At 54.0% G+C, this 25847-nt stretch overlaps 1 protein-coding gene across 2 annotated transcripts in view; it reads left to right on the forward strand.

Moving 5' to 3' along the window:
- SNX29 (sorting nexin 29) overlaps window positions 1–25847 on the forward strand; it is a 501802-nt gene that overhangs the window by 435886 nt on the left and 40069 nt on the right. For both annotated transcript variants that reach the window (XM_030300939.1, XM_030300942.1), the window contains exon 20: window positions 22350–22489. In XM_030300939.1, the coding sequence (XP_030156799.1) occupies window positions 22350–22489 (140 nt within the window). The remainder of the gene's footprint in view (window positions 1–22349; window positions 22490–25847) is intronic.

The following is a 25847-nucleotide window of genomic DNA, read 5'->3' on the forward strand; positions in this document are numbered from 1 at the left end:
TCAGCCTCCCGGGTTGGAACAGGAAGCTCCCAGCAGCCAGCTGGCCTAGCGTCTTGTTGCTTTCTTTTCTTTTCTTCCTGTATGATATCCACCCATATTTATTCAGTTTGCACAGTTGTGTTTAAGATGGTGGGGAAGACAGATATGGGTCCTGCCCTCTTGGAACTTCTGGTTTAGCAGAGACAACCATTAATCAAATAAACCTTCAAATGGTGCCAAGTTTCTATGCAGGAACGCTGCAGGAAGCTGTACGTAACACAGAAGACCTGATGTAGTGAAGGAATCCAGGTAGGGACATTTAAACTGAAATGTAGAGGCTGTGCGGTGTTTGGCCAGCAAACAACCTGGGAAGTGTGTTCCAGGCAAAAGGAGGCCTGCATGCAGCTACACCCTGGACGTCGGGCCAGACACACGCTCTCTCTCTGCCTGGCTCATGTGGCCTTTCGTCTTGCTGGAATGGAAAGGTGTTCTTGGCGCACACTCGGAGTCGGCTTTGTCTCTGGGCTCAGGACTGCCTCTGACCCAGGCAGAACACATGTTCCACACAGATATGCAAGGCTTGGAACAGAGGCCTCTAGCTCAAAATTGAGTGCGACTCAGCTTTTCTTTGTCTCCTCTGGGCTTTTACCTCTTTGGGACGCTAGTGAGGGTGGGGGAGCAGGGAGTGAGAGGCAGTGGAGAAGGGTATGGGTCCTGGGGTCAGGGTATTTGGGTTTGAATCCCGACACCAGAGTACATCAGCCTGCCATGTCTCTGCGCCTCGGTGCCCTCTTATGTGAATATAATTTACACAGAATTCTGGCGGCTCCTGCTCGAGGCTGTTTTGAGGCTTCAGTGAGGAAGTTCAGGGGACAGGCCAAGAACACAGCCTGGGCCACACCAAGTGCTCAGAAGCCACAGTTGGTGGTAACAGGGCTCTCCCAGCCACACTTCCCCGTGAACGCCTCGCCTCCCCGCATGGGCAGTGCACCGTTCCAGAGAGGCCTGCTTGGGGGCTCAGCCTGATTCAGCCCACGAGTTCTTATTCTAGGGTCTGAGCATTTATCCTCGGACAAATCCTCAGGCAAGAATCACACTTTTATTTTCCCTAACATCTAATTAAAACATGAACTCGGGCCACAAACCGTGAGAGTACCCCTAATACCTGTGGCTTTATCTGCGGTAGAAATCAGTCTTACATGTTTTCATATCACACGACAGTCGCCATAGATGGCCCCAAATATCCTCAAAGCTCACTGCTACCTTGAAGTTACAGTGGTGATAAGACCTGCCCCTGCATCTTGTTATCCAAGGCCTCAGCAAAGAAGTTCTTGTGTTGCTTTATCAACATTTTATAAGTGCTTGTCTGTCTAAACCCGTGTTACCTTGTTTCGTGCATTTAAAAACAGTTCTGGGGGCGCCCGGGTGGCTCAGTTGGTTGAGCGTCCGACTTCGGCTCAGGTCATGATCTCACTCCGTGAGTTCAAGCCCCGTGTCGGGCCCTGTGATGACAGCTCAGAGCCTGGAGGCTGCCTCGGATTCTGTGTCTCCCCCTCTCTCTGCCCCTCCCCTGCTCATGCTCTGTCTCTCTCTGTCTCAAAACTAAATAAAAACATTTAAAAAACACAAAACAAAACACAGTTCTGATTAGGAGCTGGTAGGCTTCATAAAGGCCATACAGAGAACCCTGCTGGTGACCCTCCCTGGGACCCCTCTCTCCCCCGCATCATGTAACTCCCAGCTAGGGCACCTCTGCTGTTCTTGGCTGCCTTGCTCTTTCCAGACTCTTCTCCCTATTCCTTCTCTGCCAGGTTCTTTTTTTGTGAAGCAGGTGCTAGATAAATAATTAATAGGGTGGGAAAACTTGTTGGAAATAACACAGCTCGCATTTATTTTTAAGCATTTGAGTTATAGAGCCCTGCTCCAGGTGCGTTGCAGGTGGGGAAAGTGTCTCTGACTGAAAAGGAGGTTCTGTGAGGTGGATGGGAGGCCCCGGCCAGCAGGAGGGAGAGGACTTTCAGAAAAGCCTGTGCCCTGGGAAAGGTGGAGTATGGGGCAGGGGGGCTCCAGGGTGGGAAGTCCTGTGAAGGGGGGGGGGGGTGACCTGAACAGTGAGTGGAGGATGCCAAGGAGGAATCACAGTTTCAGTGAGAAACTGAGCTAACATCCTCCCACACTGAAATCCTGGGAGGAACTTGATTTACGTGATCGAAAAGACCAGGAATGCATTGCAGCTTCAGGCATAGCTGGCTCCAGGGCCCACGTGATCTTGTCAGAGCCTGATCTCTCTCTCCTTCCCATTCTCCTTTGTTTTCCTCTCTGCGGGCTTTCTCAGACAGGCTCTCTCCAAGCTGCCTCTGGCAGTTTCAGGTTTTTATCGCCCCACCGGCAGCTCAGGAAGAAAGCACTGCCTTTCCTGGTGGTTCCAGCAGAGTCTAGGAGTAGATTTCACTGGTCTGCCTGGGCTGTGTGCCCTCTTGTTGTTGTTTTAAACAGCCGTAATCTACTTTTTGTATCTACAGATTGACCTGTTCTGAAAATTTCATATAAATGGGTTCATACGCTCGTCTTATGTGACCTCACAAAAGCATACTGTTTTGTCCATGTTGCAGTTGCATCAGAACTGTGTTTCTTTTTACTGCCAAGTACTATTCCATTATATAGGTAGACCACATATTTATCCAGTGGTCTGTTGATGGGCATTTAGGTTGTTTCCGTGTTTTGACTGTTATTGAGTCTTTAACATGGACGTTCGTGTGCACTCTTCTGCGTGGACACACGCTTCTCTTTTCCTTTAATTTCGTTCTTCTGTTGATTTTATTCCACGTAGGAGTGAAGTACGGTCATGTGGTAACCCTGTATTAAGCATTTTGAAATACTCTGTTTTCCAAAGTAGCTGCACCATTTTATATTGCCATCAGCAAGGTATGAGGATTCTAAGTTTGTCACATTCTTATCTTTGGTTGTTACTGTGTGGTGTGTGTGTGTGTGTGTGTGTGTGTGTGTATGAAGTGATGTCACGTGGTGGTTTTCATTTGTGTTTCCCTATTGACAAATGATACTGATGGAACATCTTTTTGTGTGTTTATTGGCCACGTGTATATCTTTGGGGAAATATCTATTCAGATCCTTTGCCCGTTTTAAAATTGGGTTGTCTTTTTATTGTTGAGTTGTAAGCGGTTTTTGTCTATTCTGGATACAAGTCCCTTATCAGGTATATGATTAACAAATATTGGGGCACCTGGGTAGCTCAGTCGGTTGAGTGTCCAACTTCGGCTCAGGTCATGACCTCACAGTCCGTGAGTTCGAGCCGCGCGTCGGGCTCTGTGCTGACAGCTCAGAGCCTGGAGCCTATTTCAGATTCTGTGTCTCCCTCTCTCTCTGAACCTCCCCCATTCATGCTCTCTCTCTCTCTCTGTGTCTCAAAAATCAATAAAGGTTAAAAAATTAAAAAAAAACAAAAAAAACATATTTTTTTCTCATTCTGTGAGTTGTCTTCTCCTTTCTTGATGATGTCCTTTGCAGAACCTAAGGTTTCATTAATACTGATGAAATCTAATGTACGTATTTTTTCTTTTGTTCCTTAGGCTTTCTGATGTCTATTAAGAAAGCTTTGCCTAAAACAGGGTCACTACAATTTATTCCTGTTTTCTTCTAACAGCTTTACAGTTTCAATGTTTCGATTTAGTTCTGGGACTCATTTGGAGGTATTTTCTGTATGTTATCAAGGAGGAGGTCCAAGTTTACTTTTACATGTGGATATCCACATGTCACAGGACTGTTTGTTGAAAAGACCACTCTTTCCCCCAATGCATTGTCCTGGCATTCTTGTGGAAAATCAGTTGTTGGCCATGAATGTGAGAGCTTATTTCTGGATGTGAAGTTATTTTCCATTGATCTAAATCTCTATCCTTACCTCAGCACCATCGTGTCTTAATGACTAGAGCCTCTGTAGTAGGTTTGGAGTTGAGAAGTGAGCCCTCCACCTTCGTTCTTTTTCCAAGATTAGCTTGGCTACTCTGGGTCCCTTAAATTTCCCTATGAATTTTAGGATAAGCTTATAAAGACTGTTTAAAAAAAAAACAGCAACTGAGATTTTGGTAAGGTATTACATTGAATCTGTGATCAATTTGAGGGATGTGATTTTTATAACAAGGTGGGATGTTTTTCCATTTATTTAGGTCATCTTTAAGTCATTCAGCAATGTTTTGTAGTTTTTAGAGTCTGAGTTTTGTGGTTCCTTGGCTCATATGTGCATTCTTGAGCCAATCTCTGTGGCCAGGGGTATGGAACATTCCAGTAGCTGGACCTGATTCAGGTGTCATGTCTGCTTCTGCAGATGGGGAGCGGCAGCAGTGGGTGGGGGGGCAGCCTCTCCCCCACCACGTGGACTGAGAATAGGGAGCAGGAGATCTTTGAGAGAATTGTTACAGTGCTCTTACCAGTGGCATGGAGGGGATGGCTGCTGGGCAGGCAAAAAGAAGGAACTGTCAGTCCTAATATCTTAAAATCGAGGCTTCAGTAAAGGCACCTAAAGGGATATGGAGACACTGGATCCAGGGTTTAAAAGGCTCTTGTCCACTTGCTTCCTCCATAAAAGAAGACATGAAGAGAAATCCCTGAGGTCTGTGGCATCTTAGGATACAGAAGTGAGACTGTGGAATCTTCTATTTACCAAAGGCAGCACATTAGGGATTTAAAGTAGGGTGGGTTTGGGAATGTCAACTCTGGTCAGTGAATGGAGGTAGTGAAGGCTTAGCTGGGAAGGTGGGATCTCCCTGCCCAGACAGCCTAGGCTGATTCCACACCATCTCCCACTTCCGCCCCCAAACAAACAGTGCATTCACTGAAACCGCATTCCGCCTTCCTCGGGTGCCGCTCCTGAAGCTTCTCCTTCATGCAACACATGTCTGTTCCTTCTAATCTTCAGTTTTGCATTCTTTTGTCTGACAAAGCTGTGAAATAGTGAACGCCACGTCTCATGCGCTCATCAGCTAGTAGAGATGATGATTGTACTAAACCCACGTGTTATTTTGAGATAGAAATGCCCTGGCAAAGTGATAACAGTGATGGTAATAACACAGACGGAGCACTTACTCTGTGCAGGCACTGCGGCTACTGTTGTTATCCCTCTTTTAAAGATGATAAAACCAAGCACCTCTTCCAAGGCTACAGATCCAGTAAGTGGCAGAGTCGGGATTCCAACCCGGGTGGTATAACCACCACCAGCTCAGTTTCTTTACCGGCAAATCACGGAGTTGAGCACAGCGTATGGCACAGAGCAAGCCCTCAGTAGATGATAGCTGCTGTTTGCAGTCAGAGAAGAATCTTTACTGCGCAGAGCAGGTGACACTTGGCCCCGTTGTCCCAGGTGTGGGCAATGACCAGTGTAGAATCGAGCCCTCTGCCTCCTCCATTTCTCCGCACAAATTAGCTGGGGTAGGGCTAGCTGCCGCAACGACTTTCAACCCCAGACTTTGAGTTTGTTCCTTGTTGACCTTGTTGTCTGACATTTGTGGTCAGCAAGTGGTTTATACAAGGGCCCTGAGTAGACTTGGAATATCACTGGGCCCAGCTTTGAGGTTTGCCTCTTTTCATTAAATAGCTTGAATTTTTCTAAGTTGGTTTGCATCACCTACTCGCTTGCTGACTGCAGTAAAAGTTCTTTTCGTAGAGTGGCTCCTTGGACATCCGCTGACTCAGCACCTGAGATGTATTCAGTGCGATCTCGTGCAAGGAGTTCCAGGCTGCGGATTGGGAGGATAAACCACGCTGGGCTTTCAGTTCCTCTTCTGTAAGAGGTGGTGTGGGCACCACCGTTTCATTTTTAACTCCCTTAGTTTTGGCATTGGCACCCTCACGGGACCAGAGGGCATGGTTAGATACGTGGATTCTGAAGTCAGAGGGGCCCGGGTTTGACTTGCGGTTCCTGTCGTTGAAAGGATGTTTTCACCTCAATGTAAAATGGGTTTTCCTCGATTTCCTGATCTGTAAAATGGGTTTAATAATAGTGTCCACCACCAAAGGTAGGATTAAACAAGTGGAAAAACTGTGTTAACACCGAGCCTCACACCCAATCAGCTCTCAGTAAATGGCTGCTATTGTCACCACCTCCAGTAGTTTAAACAGAGGAAGGGGAGCTGCTTTGTTGAATTAGACCCTCCCCTCAACTCCCAGTTAAAGCCCCCACCCAAGACACTTCTAGGGAACTCTGCAGGAACCTCCTTGGAAATGATTTTTGTAAAGTGATCTCTACACCCATCGTGGGGCTCGAGCTCAGTACCCCGAGGTCAAGAGTCACACGCCCCACCGACTGAGCCAGCCAGGCGCCCCTGCAGGGACCTCCTTAGAAGACTCCTGAACGTCAGAAGTCCCTTTGGTTTCAAGGGACGAGGCCGAGGAGCCTGCATTCAGTCTTGGCTCTCAGGCAGGTCTGTGCCTCGGTGGCCCCCTCTGGCAGTGGGGTTGGCAATGGCTGTCTTGGCATTAGGTTATTTGAGGTTGGAGGGGAGCATCTTTTGGAGGAAGTTTGAGAGAAGCCAGAGGAAGGGGCTGCAGTGCCCCCAGGTCTCTGCAGCATGCCCGACAGAGAAACGGGAGAGACACAGCATCCCTGACCTCGGACCCCACCAGCCGGTGTATGTCCCTTCTGCTTGCTGCCCATTGGCTAGAGCTGCTCTCCTGACCCCAAACTCCCTGCAGAGCGTATAGAGCAGAGAGGTATTTTGTGTGTACCAGCTTCCTACGCTACAGTCTCATGCACTGGTGTGCCCCAGCTCCTACCACCTGCTTGGCACATCATGTTGGTTGAGTCAGGCACGATGACAGCTGCCACTCTCTTACAGAGAAAGGAGCGAAGACCTCCAGCTGGGGCGTGTCTTGACTAGCTAGGTTGAGTCCATATCTGACTCTGATTTTATTTTTACTTCTTAAAAGAAAACTCCAGGGTCCTTGTCCAAGGTAAATAAAACTCCCAAGTAAAACTCGAAAATAATCCCTTTATCCTTCCTGCTTTATCTTCCCCATTTGGTTTTTTTGATATTGTGATACGATAAGAAATATATGTTTAGTCTTTGTCCCTGGTTCCTGGCACAGAGCCCCTAAAATCCCTCGAATTTTCTGATGGGGTGAGGGGAGAATCTTTTGATACAGCGTTGGACTCAGTCTTGGGTCCTGACCCAAGAGCTTCTAAGACCCTGGGGATCTCCTGAGGCTAATGAGATGAGTGGTGGCTGGGACCCCTAGAAGCCTGCGGAATGGGGCTGGCCTCCAGAAGGGCCAGGACATGATTAGAGGGTTAGAACGTTCAGCCCCGACCCCTGACCTCTGAGGAGGGAGAAGGCTGGAGATTAAGTCAATCCCCAGTGGTCGGTGATTTAATCAGTTGTGCCCATGCACTGGAATCTCCCTAAAAATCCTAAACTGTGAGGTTGGGAGATCTTCACGTGGGTGAACACATTGAGGACCTGAGTGGGCGGTGCCCCCAGGGGACGCAGGGACAGTCCACACCTCTCCTCCTCATCAGTACCTTGCCTTATGCTTCTCTCCCATTTGGCTGTTTTTGAGCTGTATGCTTTATAATAAACAGGTGATGTTAAGTAAATTGGTTTCCTGAGTTCTGTGAGCCATTTTGGCTAATTATTGAACCCGAGGAATGAATTATGGGAATTCTTGATGTGTAGCCAGTTGGTCAGAAGTACGGGAGCCTGGGACTTGGGATTGGCATCAGAAGTGAAGGCAGACTCGGGACAGAGCCCTTAACCCGTGTGGTCCCATGCAGACTTCAGGCCATTAGCGTCAGAAGGGAGTTGAATCATTAGACAACCAGTTAGTGTCTGGAAAGCTGGAGAATTGATTGCTGGTGTGGGAAAAAAAAAAAAAAAAAGAGGAAAAACCCCTCCCCATGTGGTATCAGAAGCATCGTGGAGAAACACAGATCAGGTTTGCATGAAACTCAAATGTCCTCAAAGGTAAGGCTGTTGCCCTCTACCTCTCCCACCCCTCCAGTGCCCAGCTTGGTAGCAAGCCCAATGCACAGGCTTTGTGGACTGAATGGAATTTTTGGAAACTTCCCCTCTGGAGAAAGGGGATGGTGTGGGACAGAAGAGTGGCTGGGCCTGGAAGTTGGAAGGACCATTCTAGCATGAGCATAGACAAGTTAATTCCTCTCTCTGTCTCAGTGCCCTAAAATAGAGACACCCTCCCCCCCCCCCCCCAACCACAGAAGTGTGTTTTTGAGGGTTAACGCAATGCCATATTCTGAACACCTGGCCTCAGGTGGGTGTTGAGTCTATAGCAGTTACGGTCAAGGGCCCTGTTACAGCCCCAGGCCTGCTGCGGTGGGTGAGCCAGGCCCCAACCCTTCCCAGGGTGTCTGGAGCCTTTCTCCAGAAAGCCGCTCGGCCTGCAGAAGCCTGGAACCAGCCCCTCTCAAAGCCCAGCTTGATGGCCGCCGGTGGGGTGGGGGCCATGGAACCAGCCTTACAGGGGTCTCTTTTTGATGACGTATTGATTTTTTTTTCTGTTGTTTCTGGATGGCTTGCAGATGTATTTTCTTTGGTCTGCACCATGATCTCTAGGCGTTTGAGTCAGCGTCCAACTGATCTGAGAATTGAGAGATTTTGCCTTCATTATGCCTCTCCCAGCCTGTGGCACGAGCAGTTAAGAATTGATAGTCATCATAGAGGCTGCAATTAAGGCAGAGATGGTCCCCCATAATGCCGCTGTCGCTGCTCTTAAAACCTCTGAGAATCTCCAAACCAGACCCCGTGCGACCATCACACTTGTAGCCACCAGACTGTGAAATGGTCTGGGGCCTCGTGAGGGGACCGGCCTGTCTGTCACGAGGGAGCGGCTCTGTGTGCCATCTCTGCCCGAGGGCTGCATGGAGGACTGTGGACAGGAGGAGAGCGGGGCCCCGTGGGGCCCGCAGGCAAGGCTGGAACATAAACTACGGGAGAGCACTCCGAATGTCCAGCTGGACTGTCACGGCTCGGTCTCCGTGTCTGCAGTCGTCAGACTCGGAGCTTCTTCAGGGCGGAACACACGTGCACCCCAGATCCCGCTGGGGACTTGGGGTCTGATGGAGGCAGGGCCTGGCCGTAAACGGGCGCGGCCAGGAAAATACTGCCGCTCTCCTTTCTGTTTCCTCCTTACCTCGGGTACAAAAAAAAGCAAGTGAATGCTGTTCTACGGCTCCAATAACCTGACCCCGCTGGTCACCCGGAGGCCCCCAGCTCTGTGTTTCTCCTCTCTTAGCCCGTCCGCCTCCCGTTCTCCTCCCTGCCTGCCGCCAGCGGCTGCTCCGGCGGGTTTGGCTGTGGCTGCAGACATGTTGGTTTCCTTCTAGACTGTGTTGCAGTTGCTGTGTTTTTTTATTTGCCTTCACGGGTGTTGCGCGTGAGTCTCTGTTCCTTTACTTGGCGTACTCAGCCCTCTGCCTCAGCTCCATTCACAGGGCTGCCTCTGCCTACACTTTGCTCCTGTACATGGTGATTGTATCTTGGGGGGAGCGTCAGCCACGTCTCACTTCCCCTGTGGCCTGGAGGGGCCACCCAGTGGCCCCTGACTCCAGAACCAGGCAGCAGTGAATCCCGCTGGGTGTGACCCCTGTGGTCCTGCGTGAGCGTTCTTCCAGGATAGATCTCAGGATGGAGTCAGTCTGGTGCGTAGTCTACTATATTTAATTTGACCAAATAATGCCAGGTCGCTGAAAAAAAACGTAGAGGCAGAGGGAACCTGAGTTGAGCTTCATTCTAAAAGAGGAAATTCATTGCCTGTGGAGCGTCCGCTGGGTACTGGGAGCACCCCCAGTTTCTGCTTTACAAGCATGATCTCGCTCGGTCACGCGGCGATTCTCCGAGTCTGGCGTTCTCCATATCTGCGTCGTGCAGCTGGAGAAGCTGGGGTCCAGGGACAGCTAGTGACTTGGCCACGATTACTCGGCTAAACAGTGGTAGGAGCTGAGCCCGCCTCTGAGTGGCTCTGGTGGGCACATGATGCGACTTTCCCGAAAGAATCCCAGGTCCTGGGGCTGGCTGTCGTGAATTTGAGGAGAGCGTCCTGAGTTCAGGAGCCTCTGACGGGCTCGTCTGTCTCACACCGGTGGCTTTGTGTGGCGTGCTCTTTGTGTTTTGTTTGCTCTGCCTACTCTTTAAATATTTTTATAATTTTTTAACATTTTACAATCTGAAGTTTCACGTAAAAATCTCGGCGATCCGGCAACAGTGGGCCCGAGTTTATGCCAGGCCAAGTTTCCGGGATCACAGGAGTGGTACCCCTTCCCAGCTGGCCCCGTCCCCGTCGCCCGTCCTGTGGCTCGTGTCACCCACAGTTCTGCCGAGTTTGTGGTTCTGGAAGAGATTTTCGTCTGTGGGCAACACCCTTCTTTCCTTTCTGAGTTCTTCCCATTAAATGCACGAACCAGCCTTTCCCCCGTCCCCAGCTGCTGGGCCCGCACTGTCCCTCGGCTGCAAAGTCAGTGACGGAGAAAAATCGTGCTTAGCTGCAGCGGAGCCTGCTCCTGGCCTGCCAGGAGATCGTTTGTCGTGTCCTGCCGAGGGCCCAGCCTGTGCCCGGCACCGTGGAGGGGGTAAGAGATGCCGCTCCTGTGTGGCACGGGGATTGGGCAGGTGGCGGGGGAGGGGGGAGACAGGCCGCCATACCCAACCCGTCTCCAGCAAAAGAGGCAGCGGCGAAGCCTGTGCACCTAATCGTCCCTTCCCACAGATGGGGGTTCTGTTGATACAAAGGTGAGAATTCATCCAGCCACAGCCACTTCTCACTGTGTGGAGCGGGGGCCGGGGGAGTGTGTAGAATGACGGTATTTGGTTCCCTGAGTGCGAACATAGGACCAGTTTCTTTTGGATTTCTGCCTTTAGTAAAGCTGTAGGTCCCCTGCACTTGGGAATCCATTGATGCCGAGAGGCAGGAGAGTATCGTGGCTGTGAGCTGAGCCCAGCTCTGTTCCCCCACCAACCCCTCACTGTAGAGAAGGCGCTTAATCTCTTAGAGCCTCAGTTTCCTCATCTGCCAAATGGGGGTGTGAGTAGCCAGTTCCTAAAACCCTTGCAGTGAGATAATGCAAGGAGGCACTTCAACTAGGGGTGGCACACAGGAAGCTCACAGTAAACCGTGACCTAAGTATTGCTCTTTCTGTTGCTCTCAGAAGCTTCTGGGAGGAGGGTGTACACGTAGCTCGGGCCTGTGTGGGTTTTCTGTTGCTTTTCCGAAAGAGCGAATTGCTTTGTTTCCTGAACGCGCAGTCGGCGTCTCGCGTGGGTACGCCTTCGATGCAGGCGGGGTCAGGGTGTGCTTTCTGTTCTGACGTTCGGCGAAGTCCACCGATAGCGGGTGAGTGCTGATGGCCAGCCGCCGTGCTGTACCTGCTGTATGCCAGCCCCGGGGGTCCGATCTGCCTCCCCCGTTTAGTTAGGTCTCATCACCCGTGGGGCTCAACACAGCGCGCTCAGCGGTGTGAGTAGGAGGAGGAGGGGCTCTGGGACCAAGGGGAGGAGCGAGGGTGCCAAGCCTGTGGCCTTTTCCCTGAATGAAGCGTGGACAGGATCCGGGTCCAAGAGTCCTCTTGAGTCTGCCCTTTTCTTGCCACCACAGGCAATATTTCACCCCGAGACTGTCAGAACACAGCCTTGGGCCGCCGACAGAGTCTTAAATCTGCCTGCGCGTCGTGCGGAAAGTCCTGATTCAGATACGGGGGTGGGGGGGCAGTCCGGCTGTCCGCAGCCCCTTGGCCTTTCCACGGGGGTGTCAGCATGCGCTTTTGACGGGGTCAGACGACCTGGTTCGCACTCCACCTGTGTGATTCACCGGATCCCAGAGCTTGGGCCATGGCCCTTCTGCCCCCACAACTCTGATTCCTCGTTTGTGAGATGGGCTCATGGTAGGACCTACCTCGGAAACTCATTTTGAGGAAACTCTGCTTTATAGTTAGGTACAAAGCCACTTAAAACACGTCATGCAGTAAGTACTCCTCGTGTTCGATATTACTATGCTTGCTGGTTACTCTGTGTGCTTTCTGCTGTGCAGATGGTTTTTTAGGTCGTGGGAGCCCTGTTACTCATTGGACAGGCAGGGTTCATGGTTCCTTTGCCTTCCCCACACCCAGGTGCTTCACCAAATAGGGGGAGGCGGTTGAGGGCAGTTGAACGAGTGCAGACACCAGGGTAACAGTTTGGGTCTGGAAGTCCAGATTCTCAGTTCCAGCCTTCCCGGTGTTTCCTACGGATTTGGGAAGCGAGATCACCTTGGAGGTCGTCCGTTACCACCTGCGCAGAGGCTCAGCAGTCCAGCAGTCTCTGCGAGCTCCCTGTCTCTGAGACCTGACCACTCCTTCTCCGTCCAGATTCCCGGTACCACTTGTCGCCTTTGGGTGCTGGCGAGTAACGTCTCTACCCTCTGCACGGGAAGGAGGCTGCGGGGGTCCTGGACCTGTCCGCTCCCTTTGCACGTGATGGGAAGCTGAGGCTCAGAAGGAAACCCGGCATTCCCAGGGACGTGCAAAACATGGGGGGCAGCATGAGACCAGGACCCGGGTGCCCAGCGTGTGACCCCTCACCTGCCCCAAAGCACAGGGAGCCTCAGCTGCATGAGACAAGGAGCTGAGATAGGTTGTCATCCCGGGCTTGAGGTGAAGACACTGGTCTCTCTGGTGTCACCTCATAACGGAGAGTTCTAGTCACTAGTTTTTCATGCCCGTGAGCTTGGAGGGTTTGCCCTGTACTCACCTCTAGAGCTCACGCCAGCTCCATGCCGTGGGAAGACGCGGTGGGAAAGGGATGGGCGGTGGGTCGGAGGAGGCTCTCTGGGAACCGCCTGGGTCTGCAGAACAGATCCATGGGGAAATGCAGGCTGGACAAGAGGTAGACCAGAGCTCACCCACAAGGCAACCCAGAAGCCCTGCGATAGTAGAGCCTGGGACCCCTCTAAGGGCAGATGCAGTTTGCATCTGGTGACGTCCCCATCGGGGCCCCAGGAGTCTGCTCTTCCAGGTAGCCTAGGGGCCCTGCTCTCGTTCGTGGCCGTCACCTGACAGTTGAGAACGGCTTACCCTTCCGGGAGCAGAAGTGCATGTTAGCGGGGACTCTGGCGGCACCGCTGCGGGGAACTGGAGCCCCAGCTCAGTGGTTGTGGTGTGGGCTCTACACCGAGCCGTGACCTGGGCCTGCGTTCCACCTCCAGACCGCTCACCCACTAGCTCCGCGAGCTCAGGCCGACTCCTTAGCTTCTCCGTGCCTAACTGTGCAGCCGGAGAGGAGCCGAAGGAGCCTTGGAGGGAGCGGCACATGCATCAAAAGGTTCAGCAGAGTCTGGTCAGTCCACACTTACCAAGTACCTGCTGGATGCCAGATACTGTCACCAGGCACCAGAGACATTATTGTCATCACCACACAAAAATAAAGGGGTAGGGAAGGTGCCAGAGTGGGTAAGAGGGCCTCTTACTTGAGCATAAGGGACTTTGGGAAGGGATGGGGAGACGCTGACAGGAGCCATGCAGGTATCTGGATGGAGGGCATCCAGACGGAAGCAGCAAGTGCAAAGGCTCAGAGATAGAAGCAGGCTTGGCGTGTTCTGGGAGGTTCCCCAGTAATGAGAGTGGGTGGAGTCCACGCGGTTCCCCAGTAGTGAGGGGAGTGGGCGGACATGGGACCCAGGAAGATGGGAGGAGCTGGGGCCTGGTGGCCTTGGTGCCACAATGAGATCGTGGGGATATTCTAGATGGGGGGCGTTGGGTGGGGCAGGAGGCTCTCTGGCCCCTCGTCTGCCAAGAGCCATGCCTGGTGCTCAGTACTGCAGATGGAGAGGGCAGTGAGCAAACCAGTCCGTGTCCTGGAGAAGCTCCTGGCCGACAGGAGAGACTTCCGTGTGGAGTGACGTGAGGCCACCGTGCGCTTGGGTCCGGGGTCTGTGGCCAAAAGGCGGCAACCAGCTGTCCCAGGGGGTTGGGGGAAGCGCTTACGTTAGACAACGGAGCTTCAGTTGGGAGGCGACAGCCTCTTCCTGGGGTGTGGGACCAGAGCCCTGCCCAGGTGAGAGGGGGCGGCCGACAGGCCCGTGGCAGCTGGGTGACAAAGGGCCTTTGGTGCCGTGAGAGGGACCTTGAGGTTGATCTCGGAGGCCCCGGGGAGCCCCTGGAGGTTTCTGCCCAGGAAGTGGACGGGAGCGGAGCTCGAGGTGTCTCCTCGCACCCGACGCGGAAGCACCTCTACCCAGTCACTGGGACGTTTATCCTGGAGGCCGAGAGGGGTTTAGGGTCTCCCCTTGACGTTCCACGACCAGCCCATTCTCAGGCCACCAGACTCAAGAGGCACTCTGGGGCCGCATGACCTGGTGGGTGTGCTCCGCAGCACCCCCCCCCACCCCATCCAGGTTCAAATCCCAGCTCCCGCCCTGACTCTTTGTGAGCCTAGCAGGCGTCATCTTCTCTGCCTCTGTCTCCCCAGCCGTGAGGTGGGGTGGTGGTCCCAGCCCCACAGGAGGCAGCCAGGAGTAAGGGGTAAATCACGGAAAGCTCTCAGAGTGGTCCCTGTGAGGCGGAAGCATCAAACTGTCCCCGCCTTCCTCTCCCCTGCCGAGTTCCTCAGCCCCCATGTGCACCTGTTCTCTCCTTCATACCTCAGTGACTTCCGGCCTTAACCTGGGACTCTCCCCACAGCCCAGCTCCAGCCCTGCTTCAGTCTGTGCACGCCTCCACCCAGCTTCTCAGTCCTGCTTGCACCTCCCCAGACCCTCATCCTCGGGTCTCCTTCCTCCCTCCCCGTCGGGAGGCTCCCCTGGCCCCTGGGCCTCCCCCCTGCCTCCCCCTCGGGAGGCTCCCCTCACCCCTGGGCTCTTGCCCCTGGGCCTACCCCCTGCCTCCCCGTCGGGAGGCTCCCCTCGCCCCTGGGCCCTCATCCCTGGGCCTCCCTCCTGCCTCCATCTATGGAAATCCCCACTCACCTCCCCAGACCAAGGCCCAGAGTGCCTTTGCTTCCCAAACCCTTTCCCCACACCAGGCTGGCTAGAAGGAAACACCACCTTCCCCTAGAAGCTCTTCTGTTTTGCCACAGAGTTTTGTTAATGAAATGCCTGCCTGTTGCCCACCACTGGGCTCCGAGCGTGGTGCTGAGACTTGTTCATGAGTCTCGTGGGCCCCCAGCTCAGCACCGGGGCCATCGGCCTCCTGGAAACATTAGAAGAACAAAGGGATTCTAGGTTGCATCTCTGGGGGGCGCTCTCAGGGTGGCCTCTTCTGGCATCTTCTCCCCCACAGGCCCTGGTGCAGCCTGGCGTCTAGGGAGCGCGGCTGGCGAAGGGAGTCCAGCGTCTCTGGTGCCTGCCGGCGCTTGGATGTCATGAACGATGTGTAGAGCATCTCCTGGCCGTGGGCTGTCGGAGAGGGAGACTGTGACGTCCGTAGGGTTACGCCTGTCTCTTGGATTGCTCTGTCTTCCTGGCCCATCACTACTTGCTCGGCGATTGATGCTGGGCTTGAGCTGCTGGGGTGAAGTAATTATAATCACCAGGACGTTGCTCCCCTGTCCCTTCAGAAGGGCAGTGACTCTGACTCCTGAATTTGTGGGTGTCTGTGGAGACTGAGGGCACGGGTCCTCCCAGGGACACCTTAGAGACACATCGCAGGCTTCCTCTCCCTCCCCTGCCCGAACTCTCCAGGTGAAGCCTTCTCCTTCCCCTCTGGCTTCTGCATTCCAGCGCAGGAGCACCTGGGGAAACAGCCTAAGCGAGGCCTCTTTGAACCAGCCAGGTCACTCATCCGGCTGTCCAGCCCCGGTGTGATCCTCGGGACAGCCCCCACCCCCCACCATGGCCGCTTGGAGCCCGTTCTCAGCGTAAAGATGAGAAGCACAGTTACCTTTTCCAAGTTTGCACCCTTATTGTTTCCCTGAGTTAATCAAGTAGAGATACTTCCTGTAGCTTCGCTAAAGATACCCGGTCAGAGGCTTACACAAGGGGCTCGGTGGCGTTCAGGAAGCTGTATGGGGGTCCATCGGTGCGACAATTCATTGCTCTCAGTTGCCTCCATGGAAGTGTTGAAAGTGGCAATTGCGTGGTATTTTCTGTCCTCACTTCCCAATAGCGATTGCATAACAGTCTCCCTGGAAACAAGTGCTCAGGCATCACAACCCGGAACACAAGCAGAGCTTGCTGCGGGGGGGCGCTGAGGCCTGTCCCCGTGTCCCAGGAGGGCGGGCCTGGGCCTGCGGCCTCCATCGGCGGCGTCTGCACCTCCGGCTGACCCATACGTGAAAGGAGGAAGGCAGGTTTTCAGTACTTCCTGAGATACAACCCAGTGACAGAGACCAAACAGAGCTCGTCAAGTCTGAGAGTCAGAATTGCTTTTCTGTCTCAGGGAAGGAGTAGCTGATGGTCGCTCTCTTGCTTGGAAACACCCCTGGTCCCGAGGGTAGAGTCCACGTTCTCTAACTTGACCTCCTGGCCCGCCCCTGCCGGCTCCCCACCCCTTGTTCCTGCATCTGGGCTCCATCCCGCCGCGGCCCTTGGCCCGCCCTGGCTGTTCCCTGACCAGCACCTTTCTGTCCCCCAGCCTGAGAGCAGACGGATGCACACGGGCCCAGGAAGCAGGCGCAGGAGTTGTGAGCACTTAGGTGCCGACTTCGCCCTCTGCCTCCTCCTCCTCTCTCCAAAGTGCCTCTCTGTGGGCCTCTGTGGATTAAGCGCCTATGGAGAGGCGCTCCCCGGGGGCAGTGGTAACCACCCACCACCCCCACCCACCCGGGCCAGTCTGTCTTCTTTCCTCCTGTCCAGCCCACACTCATCTCTCCGGAGCACTCACTGGGATGTATTCGTCTGCCCGCTCCTGGTCTCCTTCCCCAGGAGCCTCGAAGCTCCTCGAGGGCAGGGGCCCCGTGTGTTAACCGGCGCACATTCTTTCGAGGCACGCCGCCTTGGACAAAGGCAGGCATACCCCAGACACCAGTGAGCGTGTCATGCTGTGAATCCGCAGAATTGGCCCGAGTACCTCTCCCAGCACGTGGCGCAAATCTGGAACTCTGTGGCTTTTGGCAGCGAAGTTAATCTCATTCAGGGCACACCTGGTGCAGAGAGGGTGGCTCCGGTGGCCCTCCTTCCTGCAGGTGGTTCTGCCACTTGCCCGTGCGGCCTCCGCACTCCCAGAGGAAGACGAGAGGGGGGGAGGGTCGCAGGATGCTTGCCTTTTTGTGGCAAGCCCTGGACATGGTTGCCTCACGTGGCATCCACCAGGCCCGGTCCGTGGCTCCCACCTCTCCACAAGGACACTGGGAATCTTGTCTTGTTCCCAGGAAGAAGAAATGGGCTGGGTGAGCCAGTCCCCTCAGAATTGGGCCTGGGAGGGACTCTCCTAGCCAGAGGATCCTCATGCTGGGCGCCTTGGGAGTCTAATCAGTGTTGCGGAATTCTCCAGCCAGTGACACAGTGTCAGATCAGCTGACTCTGGAGTAGCTGCTTCTCAACAAGGCCTGAGCTGCTCACTCCTCCTGATGGAACCAGACCTCCAATTCATTTTATAAATGCCATGACATTCTTCGATGAAATAAAAACGGACTCTGGAAATGCACAGTCACTTCTGCCCACCTGGCAGGCAGCTCCCAGGAAGGGTGGCCCCAGGGCAGGTCCCCTCAGGGGGTGGGGGGGGGGGCATTTGGCTGAGAAGGCCAGCCCAGGGAAGACCATGCCAGAAAGTGGAGGGGCTGGGGGGGGGGGGGCGAGCATTTGCTCTAGGAAGCGTGGCTAATTGTCTTGTTTACAGTGTGCCATCGTTTTTAAAATTGCTGCTCTTGATGTGACGGTATCCTTGTCTTCTCGAGACTCAAAATGAAATTAACCTTTCTGCAGGAAGGCAAATGCTCATAGTAAGATAGCCCTGAGTGTTCTTTTCAGAGGCGGAGGCGGGGACTGAGCCCCAGCACTGCTAATGGCTCTAGGGTCACAAAACAATAGCAGGGCCACCACAGCTCAGGAGGGGGCCCCCAGAGGAGTCTGGCAGGTTCCTTGAGCTGGCTTCCATCCCCTCCCTTCACTTCTCACACTGCAGCCCCAGGAGCCCAACCAACGAATGGAAATCTGTCCTGTCCCCTTAAGCACTGAACCGACCCTGTGGGGACAGGCTCTGACAGGACAGTGATCTCCTCCAGGGCGCCCCCGTGTGACAAGTGGAGTCTCTGAAGAACCAGCTCCCGGCCTTCTGTCTTCTCCCTGCCTGAGGGCATTTGGAGGCTAGCCTCCTTTCCTCCATACCACTCCCCCGCTGGGGTCTTTGTCCTCTCTCCTTGGACTTGGCAACAGCTTTCCAACCACTCTGCCTGGTGGCCTGCTTCCCCGCCCCTGAATTCATCCCCTATGTTTATTCTGTTATCTTGCAGTGAATGCTTATGGGGCTTCTCATGATCTCCACACGCTGCATTGGGCTCTGTGATACTGGGGGGAACCAGACAGGTAATGGCCCTGCCTCCCTGGGACGTAGATGGTTCAAGGAAGGTGGGGAAGCTAGAGGCACATGATGAAGCAGTGGTGAGGACCTTGAAGAACAGAGAACAGGACATCGTTAGCAGGGGTATCCTGGAGGGTCTCTCCGTGGTGGGGGCACAAGAGTAGAGACTTAAATGTCAAGGTAGTCCAGGCCAAGAGGACGGCTTGGGAAAGGCCTAAGGCATCAGGAGCATGGGTCATCACCTCATCCACATAGAAGTTGTTGGTGGATCGGCATCAGTCACAGCCTCCAGAAGATGCTGATTACCAGGCGCTTAGCCTGGGTTGTCCTGAATGAGGTGGGCCCATCCTTGCCACCATTTTATGGATGGGAAGCCTGAGGCTCCCACTGGTTTAGCCACCTGACCGTAGATGGCAGTGTGGGCCGCGCTTCCCGCCTGAGGGACTGTCATCTGGTGTGATCATCCCGCAGTGCGGTCTCTTGGATGGTTTTCTAGGGGCCCACGGAGGCCAGGGGACCAGGGAGAGCGGGCCGGCAGACATGTTGGGTCTGTGCTTCCAGCCAACGAGGGCAGGACTGCTTAGCTCTGAAATCGTACCAAAGCCCTTAGTGGTGAAGTATCACGGTGGCTCTCATTTTCTGTAAGATACCTTCACCAAAAGCAATGGTGAGGCAAACGCGGAAAAGGGCTAAGACTTTATATAAGGGTTGTGGGGATTTGTGGTACCGTTTGCTCCGCTTTATGCAATTTCCAGAAAAAAAAAAAAAAGGTAAAAATGAAAGGACAGTCACGGGAAAAAAAGGTCTTTCGTGAACCGTTCTGCCCTCTTCCCTGCCCCACGGAGCTCTGCCAAAATCACGGGCGAGGACTCATGAAGCGGATTGAGACCCGAGGGAAGCGATGTCCCTGGTAGAGGTTGGCAGTCGGGCACCAGCGTTGAGGTGACAGGCTTCCTTCCCTCTGCACGATACATGGCTTCAGCCAGAGCTGACCCCAGGTGGAATTTCTCTGAACTGAGTTCTGTCTTAGGGAAGCCTGTGGTTTGCAGGACCCGCAGGTTTCTCTGCTATAAATTGGAGAATGTCTTCTGGATTGGGGGTGGCTCTGACTGTGCACTGGTTGGAGACCTGGGACCCTGCCCATCTGTCTCCCGATTCTGAGCCCTCGGGCATGTGCCTTATTCTTTCTGAGCCTCCGTCTCCAGCGTCAGATGGGAGCGTGCGGCCCAAGGAAAGAGCTCAGTGCACAGAGTGAGTAAAGATCCCGCAAATACCCGCGCTTGCTCTGAATGGCTCAGGTAAAACTTGCCCACATGTCAAGTTCGGTGCTGCCACGTCGGGTTTTCTCAGGGGCTGGTTAGGGTTCCAGGGCCCGGCACTCTGGAGCAATGAGCTCTTGGAAGGATTTGGGGTTCTTCCAGGGTGATCATCTTTCCGCCACGTCACTCCTGCCCCTGGGACCTTGGTGAGAAGAGGCACTGAGACCAGGGAAAATAGACACTTTCCACCCCTGGGTAGCTTCCTCCCACCTTCATTTTGAGCGTTCTGGCCTCCCTAGGATCCTGTTGCCCAGCTCAGCCCCATAGGCAGAGTGGGGAGCCTTCCCCCGTCTCCCCTTATTGCTTGAGAGGGTGTTGAGTATTCCCTGCTGCAAAAACAGAGAGACTTCTGGGCCTCACAGGCTCCTTGGTGGTCCTCCGACAGCCTCTCAGGCGGGCCTGTGGGCTTCTCGCGCCCCTTAGAACTTAGGCCCGATGGACTCCGTTTGGCACTACGTGGCCACGTGAACCCCCTTCCCCAGAAGGAGCATCTCAGTGCCTGATGATGGGTCAAAACTCAGAAGCCATAGAGCAGCACCTGGCCATCAGACCAGGAACGCAGCACAAGTGACTGCAGCTTGTGCCATGACCGGCTGCCGCTCTCCGGCCTGGCGCGCCTCCCGCCAGGCCGCGGGAGCCCGGAGCCCCTGTCTGGGGCCGCGCTGGGCCGGGACTCGGAGTGGCTTTGGCAGCCCTTAGTGCTCTCACCCTCTGGAGGAGGGCTGTGCTGAGGCAGCTCGCGGGGGTGGCCCCGGGCAGGAACCCCTTGCTGTGACCTGGAAGGGATCCGGGGAGCCTGCCGGCCGCAGAAGCTCTGTGACCTTTCCTCCCACCCCGTGTCCTGGAAGGGCTGCCGGGTGAAATACAGGATGCCCGGCGAAATATGAATCTCAGATAAACAGTGAGTAATTTCTTAGTTCCAGTGTGTGGCGTAGAGTTGAATACTGAAAAATTCTTGAATCATGAATTATTGAATATTGAGTTATGAATACCGAAAAATTATGCGTTGTTTATCTGAAACTCAGATATCGCCAGGCATCCTGTGTTTTCATCTGCCAAATTGGGCAGCACTAAAAGAATCCCCCTGCCGTGCTCAGGTCCTTGGCAGGGCCTTGTGGGGACTCTTCTCCCGAGATCCGGGCACATACCGGGATCGGGTGCCTCTGGGCACGGCCTCATTCAGCTGACTGTTGACGGAGCCCCTCTTTGAGGTCACCTCCATGCTGGCACAGGGCAGAGGGCGGGGCTGAGGGCCATGCTCCATCCGTGGGACCTCGTGCACAATTCACCCAGACCCTCTTAGGCTGCCACTTCCTCATTTGTCACGTGAGAGTAGTCCCCTCTCTTCTCATGTTCTCGTGAGGTCGGATGGCCTCATTCCTCCCCCTGCCCTCTCTCCCCTTCCCTTACTCACCTCGTGTGGTTCTTCCATCTAGGGAGAGCATCACTCTCACAGAGAAGGAGGCTCCTGCCCCCCACGCTGCCCAGGGTTTCTTTGTGATGAGCCACGGCCCCCCCGGTGCAGATCCGCATGAGCAGGACAGGCCACACAATCTCTGGGGCCCCTTGCTTCGGTATCGTTAAGGATTTCAACCCTGGGATGGCAGACCGTCACGCAGTTGTAGTTCTTGGCAGGCACGCTTGGGCCACCAGCCCCGCCGCCGAGGGCCAAGCAGCCACGACGGTGGAGGGTCAGAGGACGGAGCCCCAGAACACCGAGGGTAGAGACTGCATAGACCTGGGGCCCTGTGCCTGCCTCCCGAGCCATGCTGCACAGCCCCCAGCCTGGCATGGTCCCGTGCTGCCCGGTATCCTGGTTTTTCAAGGGAAGATGGAACTTCTCAATACAATCTTTCTTCTTTCTTTTTTTAATCTTTGTGTGTGTGTGTGTGTGTGCTTATTTATTTGGAGAGAGAGAGAATGTGCACGTGCCATTGGGGGAGGGGCAGAGAGAGGGAGAGAGAATCCCGAGCAGACACGTGTCAGCACAGAGCCTGACGTGGGGCTTGATCTCACAAACCATGAGATCATGACCCGGGCCGAAATCAGGAATCAGACGCTGAACCAGCTGAGCCACCCAAGTGCCCCATCAGTAAAATCTTTCTTAAATAGTGATGCCTGATTCATATTTTAGAAACTTCCTATGATGGTAAATCAAACACTGTCTCTGGGAAGCAGCTTGGACCTGTGTGGTGCCTGGATTTATCTGTGAGTCCTACACTGGCCTGTGACCTCCACCAGCAACACAGCAGTGACCGGCTTTGCTCACTGTTAGGTCCCCTGGCCCCTTCACCGCCTTGGCACATTGTAGGTCCTCTGTAAACAACAGACACAGTTGCTAAGACTTCATTTATTCATGGGAACACACTATAGGTGGTTTCATGGATCTGTTGTCCCCCTCTTAGTAATAATATCACGAACGTCTTCCCTGTTGATTCAACAGGATCGCACGTGGGAAGCCTTACGTACACCCTTTGCTCGCGGCAATCGCTCAGGTCGACTTCAGCCGTCTGGGTGGTGATGACCGGTCGCTGTATCCTCTATGGGTGGTTTTCGGAAGAGGAAAGAGTGAGCGCCTGAGCGGCCCTGTGTGTCTGTTTTCTCAGGATGCCAAGTTTGTGGAGGAGCGGAGGAAGCAGCTGCAGAACTACCTGCGCAGCGTCATGAATAAGGTCATCCAGGTGGCCCCCGAGTTTGCCGCCAGCCCCAAGAAGGAGACCCTGGTGCAGCTGATGCCCTTCTTTGTGTAAGTACTGTTCACATGGGCGCTCCGCCCAGCACTTCCTCCTCCCCCTCCTCCGAGGTTGGCAGGCGAAGTGCGTGGCCATCGTTGACACACCGGGGCCCAGGTGTTGTTCCCCGAGCCGCACGAGCTGAGGCGCTGTGCGCTTCCGAAAGGGCTTCAAGACAGCGGGTCAGCCGATGAGCGCTGTTGAGCTGAGGTTTGCAAATAAATGCAGGCCTGCGTGGCTTTCTACCTTCCACCTTTCGATCAAAGCAGAGAGTAATTTTCTCTGCAGCTCACAGAATCTTCCAGAACCAAATCAGCCTGTCACCGTTGCTTCAGCGGGTAATGGATGCAAGGGAAAATTCTCAGACTCCCACTGCTGCTGACTTAAGTAATACTAATATGAAAATAACTTTAAGTGTGAGCTAACTTAAAAAATTAGGTATACATTTCTTATTCATATATCTCTTAAAAAAGTGAACAGGAATTGAAAGACGTTTGTTGACGTGTCAAGCACTTACAAAATCATCATAATTTAAAACTGTCAGCACAACAGATACTGATGTTGTTTTGAAACCGAAGCTTTGCTCGCGTTGGCCTGGAGCACACTCCTTCCTTTGCCGCGTGCGGCGCCCGTGTATCTGGGGCCAGCTCCATGCCCCCCACTCTTCTCTGGTCACATTGCTGGGGACATGTCTGTGCAGCACCTTGGGGCAAGTGGCCGTCCCTTGATGTCACTACTTGATCGCTGAGGAGTCCGCTATACCATAGAACTGGAACAGAGATGATGGAATAGTTGTTTTTTCTAGAGCCTTCAGATGCTATAGAACATAATCGTATCATTTCTAGAATGTTAGCATCATAGGGAAACTCAAGATGTAAAACTCTGTACGGCAAACCTGTGGATCCCCAAAGTGGGATTGGGACCCATTAGTTGAGATGCGCTGGTTGGGGCTGTGTGACGTGCTGGGGTGAAATAAGTGTTTCTTTTCAGCGTAGCTCTCGAGAACAGTCCGCTGAAGGTCCAGGGGTCTGTCCTCATTAACGGTGATGCTCTGACCTCAGCTGGGCTTACCCTGTTTATGTCTGCCTTGGGTCCCACCTCCCGGCATTTCCAGCTTGAAACTTCCGACCAGGCCGACGTTGGCCAGCTGCCCCTCTCGATTGCAGCTTGCTCATGTTTTCCTGATTTTTTCAGGGCTTTTGTAAGACGACAAAATTTGTATTCTGCATCTGGTAAAAGGCACCTTTTTTTTCTTTTATTTTTTTAAGGGTATATTTTTGAGACAGAGTGCAAGTGGGGGGTAGGGGAAGAAAGAGGGGGGCAGAGGATCCAAAGCAGGCTCCCCACTGACAGCAGAAAGCCTGACGCCGGGGCTCGAACTCCCAAACCACCAGACCACAACCTGAGCCAAAGTCAGACACTCAACTGACAGAGCCACCCAGGCGCCCCACAAGCCACCTTTTTCTCTAAACACTCGCTATGGAAAACCACACTTTGCATTCATTCCCTGGTGATGCTGGGGCTTAGTCTCGCTGTTTGGAAAGCGCCGTAATGGTTCGTGAGGGGAGTTCCCGTTCTTTTAAAGGCAGCCGCCTGGCCTGCGATATGTGTTGGAAATTAACCTGTCCCTGAGTCCTGTGAGTTTGGGCTAAATTCCCCAGTGAAAACCAAGTTAGGCGGTCCTAAGACCCTGATGCGAAGCCAGGCCGCCTGCCCCAGTCTGAGGAAGAGACTGCTCGCAGGCCAGCTGGCGTCCCTCCTGCCTGCCGTGGGCGGCCCAGGTTTCTCTGATTGGGATTTTACCAAACAGCGGCCTGCGGGATCGTGGAAACTGTATGTTCATCGAGCAGCTCAGTGTGCTGGGGGAGCTCGGCCGTGCGGTTATGTTCATCAGAGCTGAGGGAGAAACCTTCTGTGTGTAATTAGCACAGAGAACAGAAAAGCACAAAGAATCTCAGTCAGAGATTGTGGCAGATGACGCCATGTTGACGCCAGACTTCCACGGAAACGCTAGCCTAGACCCCGGTCGGAATTAAACCACTTGCTCCCTTTGGCTTTCCCGGGGTCCAGAGGACACTGCCCGGCCCATGTCTGTCTTTTGTGAGTGAGGTGGGGATTCCGGGTTGGAGTGTGTAGATTGGTTCATTTTGGGGTAGACAGAAGGTGAGCAGCGGTGTGATTTGTCGCTGCTGTTAAGTCTCCGTGCGATGATCTCCTGCTTGTGCGTGCCTGGCGCTCAGCTCACATCTCGCCCTGAGGAATTTCTGATTTGAAAAACCCAAATCTCTCTTGGTTAAGGGCATAAACCCTACAAAGGATAATTATCCTCATAAAGCTTGACAGACATCCTCAGTTCTTTCAAATGCTGACTCAGGATTCTAAAAGCCCCTGTTAGCTACTGAACAGAAGTAGGCGTGTTTACTAAGGAAGGTGCCTCCGGTCCCCTTCCATGTGCTGACTGCTGACTACAGGCACCAGCTCAGGGGTCCCCTACTTGAACTCATCTTCCCAGTCTTCCTGAGAACCTATTAGGTGGCACCCTATAAACCTGCCGATAAAATGGCAATTTTGTAAGGTTCCACTCAAAACTGCTGAGCACAGCGAGGCCCAGAGAGGTCCCCTGCTGACCCCAGGGTTACCCAGCCAGCGCACGGGGAGCCCCGGGTGTTCGGTGCCACATCCCGTGTTTCGGGGTAAAACTTGGAGCCTGTGGAATGAGCCCGCCCCGCCCCCACCCCCGATCTTTTATCTGACCAGTCCAGTGGAGTTTTGGTTTTTGTTTACTTTTACTGAAGTGTCCCCAACCTCAGAATAGCAGTGTCAAATCACGTATCAGGCTTCTCTGGAAAACTGAGACTTGGTCCTCGCGTGTTAGGGACTGCACATGTGTGTCTTCCCCAAAGTCACGTGTGGAAGCCCTAACCCCAGTGTGATGGTATTTGGAAGTGGGGGTTGGGGGAGGTAATGAGGTTGACAGGAAGTCATAAGGGCGACACGATGGGATTAGCGCCCTTACGAGGAGAGGAAGAGGCGCTGGCGTTTGCTCGCTCGCTCGCTCTCTCTGCCACGTGAGGACACCGTGAGCGGCAGCCATCTGCAAGCCAGGAAGAGAGCCTTCACCCGGAACTAAATCTGCCAGCACTTTGGCTCTTAGCCTCCAGAACTGTGAGAAATCAGTGTCTGTTGTTGAAGTAAGCCACCGCAGTCCGTGGTATTGTGTCACGGCGGGGGGCAGACGCATACGCCCCCGTTCAGCGCCCCGCCACCCTTGGCTGCCGCGGAGCAGTGCTGCCTGCCCTCACCGAGACCCCCGCCCCGTTGCCTCCTGGACCCTGAGCCGAGCCGAGCCTTCCCCTTCCCCTGTTGGCCTTT

Source organism: Lynx canadensis, chromosome E3, assembly GCF_007474595.2.
Source record: "Lynx canadensis isolate LIC74 chromosome E3, mLynCan4.pri.v2, whole genome shotgun sequence".
NCBI classification, from domain to species: Eukaryota; Metazoa; Chordata; class Mammalia; order Carnivora; family Felidae; genus Lynx; species Lynx canadensis.